The following is an 8,835-nucleotide window of genomic DNA, read 5'->3' as shown; positions in this document are numbered from 1 at the left end:
GGCCTCAGTGAATTTTCATTAATTTAATCTTACAATTTTTTTTTTTTGCCTAAATATATTTGCTAGATTAAATAATTTGTCCTTTAAGAGTGACATTTTATAATAATACTGCCTGCTTCCAGCACATTCCTAAATGGTTTATATTTTCTTACTTATTCCTCATAGAAACCCAATGAGGGACGTAAAATAGTTTTTAAAGAAAGTTTTAGTAGTTTTACCGAGATATTAAGGGGAGAATAATTTGTATGAGATATAACGCCGTTGCTGATGAGTGAGTTCTGACTCATAGCAACACTGGGACAGAGTTGAACTGTCCCATAGGGTTTCCAAGGCTGTAAATCTTTACAGAAGCAGACTGCCACATCTTTCTCCTGTGGAGCACCTGGTGGATTCGAACCGCCAACCCTTTTGGTTAGCAGCTAAACACTTAACCGCTGAGCAACAAGTGCTCCTATATGAAATATAGAAAGCAGTATTCTAAATCATATTACTAAGGAGTTTTACGAATGGTTACTTCAAAGATTTTAGCTGCTTAAGTAACAACAAGAAAACAAAACAAAACCTAGTTTATTCTTAGCCCTTTGACTAAGAGCAAAAGGGCTAACAACAAAACAAACTACCAACCCACAATAACAGATGGACTGCTTAAAAAAATTAAGCAATTTCTCCCATAATTCATTCCCTTGTAAATTTTGAGGGAATAAATAGAACTTGAGGAAAAATTAAATAATTTACATAAAATGACATATTGTGTTTTAGGTTAAAAAAAAAAAAAAGGCATGTACCAGAAAGTTATAGGCTTTGTCAACAAGAACAGATTCTTTAGAGCACATTAAAATGGCTACTGAAATAATGAATATTAACAAGTGGAATACATTAAATTTATAAGATATGCTTACAAGTGATACCACAACTAATGACTTTTTTGCTAAACAGTAGAATTACTCTAATCCAGTGAAAGATTCAGTCCAAATTTATCTCCTTTTTGCTTCTGTGGTCATCAGTCTTTAATATATTCATCAGTAAACTAGAAGATTACATGACTATTCTGCTCTTTATACGTTCTTATGAAACTAAATAAAAATAATAGCAAATTGTACTTAAGAACATAGATTATGATTTCAAAGTTAGAAATAAAATGAATTCCAGTAAGGAGAAGCGGGAGTTTTTATGCCTTGACAATACAAATAAAAGTCAAAGACAATATGGAAGCAAGAGAAAAGAGAAATTGGGATCAGTGTGAAAAGTTATTATAAATCAGCAGCACTCTTTGAATTAAAGACAAAAAAGAAGCATTTTACAAGGGTAAATATAACTATCATAGCAGTAAATACTCATAGGATTTTCCGCCCCCCTTTTTGCCAGGCTTTCATCAGATTATCGAGTTTAAATACCAGTCTTTATTTAATTTTACCATGAAATACCCTAATTGGCATGAATGTTAATAATATCTTTACCAGAGATAGAAAACTAGAAGTAGAAGAGACCCTATACAGAGATTATCTAGTCTTCCCATCTTCCTCCCACTCCTCCTTTGGTTTTTAAACAATGTTTTATTATAGTAACTTTCAAGCATATTCAGAAGTAGAGAGAAGTACAGTGAGCCTCCTGTAGATGCACCACCTCCTCCTCACTAGATTATTTTGAAGCAACTCCTAGATATAACATTTTATCTGTAAATACTTTAGTATGTACCTTTAAAAGATAAGAAATCTTAAAAAAAATCCCAAATATCATTACCACGCCCAAAAGTAATGGTGATTCCAGATGTCATTAAATATCCAGTTAGTATTCACATTTCTCTGATTGTGTCATAATTTTTAAAAACTAGATAGTTTGAATTAAGATCCAGACAATTTTATTGATTATATTTGATTGACACATTTCGTAAGTCTCTTTTCATCTATAGGTCTCTTCCTCCTTTTTTTTGCCCCATGAATTGTATGTGAGTGTTTTTTTGTTGAAGAAACCAGATTCTAGTTTTTTAACATATTTCTCTGTTTGTTCTATTTGCATTACTACTAGTAGTTAGATTGAGAGGCTTTGCTAAGGTTTGGGGTGTTGGCAAGAACACTGCAAAGCTGGTGTTTTGTATTTCCTACTGCATGACATTAGCAGTCATATAATGTTTCACTCTTTCTTTTTGTGATCTCAAGATTGATCAGTGGATTCAGGCCTTTTAGGCCTGATGTATTCATTATTAAAGTTCCCCAACAGCTTTTCGACTATTGATTTTAACAGCTATTAATGATCTTTGGATTGACCCTTTACATAATTAAGGATTACAAAATAGTGATATTCTAAGTCTATCTGTCTTAGTCATCTAGTGCTGCTATAACAGATTTATCACAAGTGTATGGCTTTAATGAAGAGAAATATATTCTCTCACAGTCTAGTAGGCTACAAGTCCAAATTCAGGGCATCAGCTCCAGGGGAAGGCTTTCTCTCTCTGTGGGCTCTGGAGGAAGGTTCTTGTCATCAGTCTTCCCTTGGTTGAGGAGCTTCTCAGGCGCATGGACCCCGGGTCCAAAGGACGCGCTCTGCTTTCGTGGTGGTATGAGGTTCCCCTGTCTCTCTGCTGCCTTCTGTCTTTTATATCTCAAAAGAGATTGGCTCAAGACACAATCTAATCTTGTAGATTGAGTCCTGCCTCATTAACATAACTGCTGCCTTTTTTGCCTCATTAACATCATAGAGGTAGGATTTACAACGTATAGGAAAATCACATCAGATGACAAAATGGTGGACAGTCACACAATAGGAATCATGGCCTAGCCAAATTGATACACGTATTTTTGAGGGATACAATTCAATCCATGACTCTATCCTTTTGCATTTACTAGCTGGAAATTTCTATAAAGAAGAATTTTACCTTAGTCAACTATTTGGTTTCCTGTTCTTAGTTGGTCATATAGAAAAGGCAAGATAACTGCTTAATTTTTTCCCTTTATAATCTGACTAGTGAACTTTTGATTTTAAAGTTTCTTTTGAGTGTCATTGTGAACTGGTGAATTTAAACATCTTTGATGTGCTTTATGCCATTGAAGTTATTATCTTTTTTGATGAGCAGTTTGTCCCATTTTTGTCCAGGAAGAGCCCCTTCGGATTGGCTCTATGGAACTTTTAACACGATCCCAGGAGCTTTTGAATTTCCAGGCCCCTCTTGTACATTTTATGCTCCAGACCTGAGTAGCCATTTCTGTAAGGACTGGCCAGAATTTAAAATTCCAGGATAAAGAAGTGAAGTGATGGGACTAAAAGAAGCTTGCTGGGAGACAGTAGTCTTTAGCTCAATGCCCTTTCCACTTCCTACTGCTGCCTCTACAGGCCTGAAGCCCAGGTTGTTAGTTGCTTTCCCAACAGCTGTTCCCCCTCCTCTTCTTCCTTTTAGTAGAGTATTTTTTTTCCACAGCAGAGGCTAATAAATGCCAGATACTCACTATCCCAGCTTACTTTGCTGATTTAGACAGTGGGATGTAGGGGAAAGATGATTTTCGGTTTAAAAAAATGGACATTTTGCTTTTGGATTTTAAAAATACTGTACTTAATTTTTAGAAACCTGTTCAAGAAGGCTCTTCATTCTCCATACCCACAAAGAGTGAAAGTGGTCTGAATGATGAAAAACAGTGGATAATTTATAAATTATCTCAGTTTCTCTAAATAATCTTTCGCAGCTACAGATTGATCTCCCTAGTTATGTTTAGTTCTGAATAATATTGAATAATTATAATAATAGCACTTATTTTGTTCAAGAAAGTAGTCTAAGTACTTTCATGTATTAGTTTACTTAATCTTCAGAACAACCCTATGAGCTAGCTATTATTATTCTCTAATTATAGGGTAGGAAACTGAGTTAAAGAGAGTTGATGCGACTTGTCTAAGGTAATATAGCTAAGGGGGAGCAAGGATTCTAACCCAGGTATTCTGGTTCTATAATAGTATTACAATTGGTTTACATTTCCAGAGTACCAGTTTATTACCACTGGGTGGAAATGGGCTATACATGTATTTACAAGCAGATTTAAAATATATACTTCATTAGCATATTTTATAACCTCTGTTTAAAATTAGTACATTTAGTTGTTGCTGTAAAGTGTAGAACCTTTTCTTAGATATCTAAAATTACAAACAGCCCAACAACATATTAATCTGATTTTTTATAATTAAAAAAATTGCGTAGGAAATAAAACCCAAAGGGATCATTTATGAGGCAATTCAGATAATGCTCATAATGCAGATGAAAATGCTCCAAACTACTTCATATCAGTAGAATTTATGATAAAGTTCTGAGAAGCCCACATGGTTAGAAGAAGCTAATAATACTTTATATTTTTAAATATGTATCCTCTGTGAAGATACATCATTCATTAACCACATTAATCATTAGGCATATCACTGAGACATGTAATAGTGAAATGGATACTCAGGCAGGCTAGGTTATTTTACCTTAATTCATAACAAAACAGATTTATTACCCAGGTCACCTTGCTCTTAATTGACCTCCATCATCTGGATCTCACAAATATATGTTAGTCATAGAAAAGAAAGCATGTGTATTCCTACAGACCCTTAGTTTTTAAATTTTAAACATATACTACTGTTTTTTTTTAGAAATCAGCATTAAAATACTATTTGAATTATTCACTTAAAAATTCAGTTTACTATTAATATTTCAAAGAGAAACAGTAAGAACAATTAATTTTGCTCTGTGGTTTTGTGTATAGTATTAACCAGTTATGCAGAATTCATGGAATAACAGTTTGGTAGAGTAGGAAGTACACTAGAAGAAGAGTTAAAAGGGTCTAACTACCAAACTTGACTCTGATACTGAGCAGTTTTTAAAAGGTTTTCTGGGCCTCTGTTTCATTATATGTAAAATAAGAAGTTTGGTTAGATTCGAGTTGCATATGCACATGAGCATTGGGCTATTGCCTCTATCCTGGGTTGCTAATGGCCGAGCCCAGACTTTTCTCCCAATCCTTTTTCAAGGCCTTGTGTACCAAGGGGTTACTGCAGTCTGCTAGAGTTGATTCCGAAGGTGAAACAAACCTCGTAGGATTGAATGTAAGGTAAGATGGTTCCTCCTCCGCTTTCTCCTTTCCAAAATCTTACCTCAGAAAAGAAGTGTATTTGAGTTCTTAGAAAATCTCTGTGAGGCACTCTGTCAATGACTTTATTTGAACATAAACTACAGTTCAAGAAGGCAGCCTGAAAATTCAATTAATACTAGTTTTGCTTATGGAAGCCCTCTGACAGACTCTGTAAAAAACGGAGGTGATGGCATTTCACATAGACTTGGTAATTTTTTCTGGGGGCATAGCTTCATAATTAGAATTGTTAGTGTTGTAAACAAGTCTTTTAACAATGACTTTAAAAGCAGTACTCTTAAGTGCTTCTCAAACTATCCAGGTCAAGGACCAAAAAAAAAAAAAAAACCAAACCCGTTGCAATCGAGTCGATTCCGACTCATAGCAACCGTATAGGACAGAGTATACCTGCCCAATAGGGTTTTTAAGGAGCACTTGGTGGATTTGAACTGCTGACCTTTTGGTTAGCAGCCATAGCTTTTAACCAGTACGCCACCAGGTCAAGGACCAGGTGGTTGTTGTAGTTTTTTTAATTTCCTATTTGTTGCAGACTGATACTTCTGTAAAATACAATAAAAAATGAATTATTAGAAAAGTGATGTTTAAAAATAAAGGTCTACAGGTAGAAGCCCAGAATTCAACCTACAAAAGTACTCTCCCTAATTGCTATGAAAGTTTCTAAGGCATTCTCTCAATATTTGCAACAGGTTGTAGTATGACACTAGCCATAAGTCACTCTGAGTGGCACTCCTGCAAGTGATTATGTTCTAGAAGTTACAAATATATGTATAGAGGATCCTTGAAAAAATTCTCTCTCCTAGCTTTATGAAAATTGTGACATGAGGAAAAGAATGGTCTAGATTTGACTGGCTGCTTGTTTTGTAAGTAAAGCTTTACTGGCACAGAGCTACACCCATTCATTTATGTAATGTCTACAGCAGAGTTGAATAGTTGGGACAGAGATCATGTGGTCTGCAAAGCCTAAAATATTTACTCTCAGGCTCTTCACAGAAACATTTGTTAGTCCCTGTTTTAGATTAAACAATAACAATTAAGAATGACAGCTATTTATGTATTGCTTGTTTCCTGTTTTTTTCTGACTACATTTTCTTTGTTTAAATGCATTACACATGTTGTTGCTTGACTTTTTTCCTATAGTCACTGATGTACCTCAACTACATTTGAAGACAAATGAAGAAAATGAATGCATCAGGAAAGATCAAATAAAGAAGAGGAAAAAAAAGTGTAAATATTATCAACCCAACTATTTTCTGTCTGTACCGATCACCAACAAAGGGGTGCTTTTTTTAAAAAAAATTATTTTTACTATAAAGTTTTATGCTAAATGATATTTAAGATTCACTGAATGCCTGTAAATTCACTTCTTCTCAGCTTCTAAGAATCTTTGGTGGCATTTTAGCTGGGTTATACAGGGGATATTCCTATTTAGACAATATTGTTGTTCATTGCCCTTGCGTAGACTTAGAATCATGGTGACCTTTTGTACAACAGAATGAAACGTTGCCTGGACCTGTGTCGTCCTCATAATCACCAGCATATTCAAATCCATCCTTGTGGCTACTATTGTGCTAGTCCATTTCACCAAGGGTATCTCATGCCCTCGTTGGCTCTCTATTTCACAAAACCTGTTGTTCTTCTCTGGCAGTTGATCCCTCTTGATGACATGTCCATAGCAAGAAAGTCACAATTTTCTGTTGTGATTCATAAGGTTTTCATTGGCTAATTTTCGGAAGTAGCTCACCAGGCCTTTCTTCCTAGTCTTAGTCTGGAAGCTCTGCTGAACCCGCCATCGTTGGGGATCCTGCTGGTGTTTGAAATATGTGGTGGCTTAACTTCCAGCATCATCGCAACATGCAAGCCACCCTAGCATGACAAACTAACAGACGAGTGGTGGATTTAAACAATAGAAATATATTTGAATAATAATTTTGGAAAAAATCTTTTTTCAGCAGTCATATTTAAACAATAATTTTACAAAAGGCACATGAAAAGGTGTTGCCCGGTGGTGTGTCAAGGTTTTGTTCACTATACCCAAGTAACCCTTCAGAAGGAGAGAGCACTGACTCAGTAGGAAAAGAGAATTCTGAACTCTCTGCTGGGAAAGTACCCTGGGGGTGTTTTGCTGCTTAGTCCTGTTGAGGTAGTGATTATTGCAGTATAGTTTCTTTAAAAATTATTCATTATTGTAGCAGTTTAATATTATGTGATATACTTGCCAGAAATCTATCAAAAATCTGGAAAATGTGGTATGAAGAATAGAGAGGAAATGGGAGCAGCTCATTGGTCTACACTGAGAAATCCTTATGTGTGGTTAAGGAGGAAAACTGCAGTAGCTAATTAAAACTGCTAGAGCAATGAGGTAAGAATTATAATGCCTCAGGAAAGAACACTGTCTTGGAAGACTGACTGTTTTTACATCTTGGCCCAATTGAAGAAACAGATCTGAGTTTCTGTTTTATCGTGGGTTATAATTTTCATTTTACCTGGCACATTTTCAGGTTGCTTCTCCCCTTTTTAACTAGCGTGTCTTCAGTTTGACGATTCCTAAAAAAGTTAAACATAGATTTACCATATGACCCAGCAGTTTCACTCATAGGTATATACCCAAAAGACCTGGAAGCAGGAACTCAAACAGATAGTTGTACACCAGTGTTCATTGTAGTATTATTACTCTAGCTAGAAGGTGGGAACAACCCAAGTATCCAACAGTAGATGAATGGATAAACAAAATGTGGTATATCCATCTAATGGAGTATTATTCAGCCATAAATGAACTTCTGATACATGCTGTGACATTGATGAACCTTAAAAGCATCACGCTGAGTGAAATAATTCAGACACAAAGGGACAAATATTGTATGAGCCCACTTAAATGCGAAATAGCTAGATAGCCAAACGCATAGATACAAAAGTGTATTTATTGGTTAACCAGGGGCCGGGGAAGGGGAATGGGAAGTTATTGCCTAGGAATACCTTAAGTTGTTTCTGTTTGGGGTGATGAAAAAAATTGGAAGTGTAGAATGGTGATGGTTGCACAACATAATGATATGATTAACGTCACTGAATTGCACACTTAAAAATAGTTAAAACGGCAAATTTTTTTGTTATATTTACTTCAATTAAAAATAACTAATGGCAAAAAAAGAAAAAAATAACTTCTATTGGGGCATTCTAGGAAATATTCAGTTTGTAAGACATGTTTAGCTGGGGAGAGAAGATACATAAAAAGAGAGAAATTACCTAGTAATACAAGATTTTAGAATTTCATGCCATAATGAATCATATTCTGACTTTACTGTATGTGTTTGATTCTCATGGTACAGTAACAATAAAATAGTCCATAAAAGTGTTTATGTATTACAAAGTTTAATATAATTGATAATTATATATTAAAATATTTATAAGTCATTTGGATAGGTTTTCTTTGAAATTTAGGATCATGTGTACATATAGAAATTAGAAGGAAGCAGCATCAGGGAAAAACGGTGCTCTAGGCAGAAGCACCACGCCGTCCCTCCACAGCAAAGATCCAAAAAACTAAGCCAAACAGAGAAAACAGCAATACTGAAACCCTAAAACATCAAATGAAGAGATAAAGAACTCAGCCAAGCACTAAATGGAGTGAGAAAACTGACAGAGAATGGAGAGCGAGGAGAGATTCATGCAGAGGTCCCCTATCAGCTAATGCAGCGTGGATCTGCCATCTTGGACTCCTATCGGAGACCAG

At 35.3% G+C, this 8,835-nt stretch overlaps 1 protein-coding gene across 7 annotated transcripts in view; it reads left to right on the top strand.

Moving 5' to 3' along the window:
- AKAP7 (A-kinase anchoring protein 7) overlaps window positions 1-8,835 on the top strand; it is a 166,593-nt gene that overhangs the window by 22,994 nt on the left and 134,764 nt on the right. For 5 of the 7 annotated variants that reach the window (XM_023730192.1, XM_004368924.2, XM_023730169.1 and 2 more), the window contains exon 3: window positions 6,246-6,385. In XM_023730192.1, coding sequence (XP_023585960.1) covers window positions 6,246-6,385 — 140 coding nt within the window. Of the gene's footprint in view, window positions 1-4,989; window positions 5,070-6,245; window positions 6,386-6,431; window positions 7,468-8,835 lie in introns of those variants that run through there. The other 2 variants (XM_023730179.1, XM_023730190.1) reach the window with 2 other exon arrangements.

Source organism: Trichechus manatus, unplaced genomic scaffold, assembly GCF_000243295.1.
Source record: "Trichechus manatus latirostris isolate Lorelei unplaced genomic scaffold, TriManLat1.0 scaffold00002, whole genome shotgun sequence".
NCBI lineage: Eukaryota > Metazoa > Chordata > Mammalia > Sirenia > Trichechidae > Trichechus > Trichechus manatus.
The sequence above is the reverse complement of the archived record's forward strand: the minus strand, read 5'-3'. Positions and strand labels throughout refer to the sequence as shown.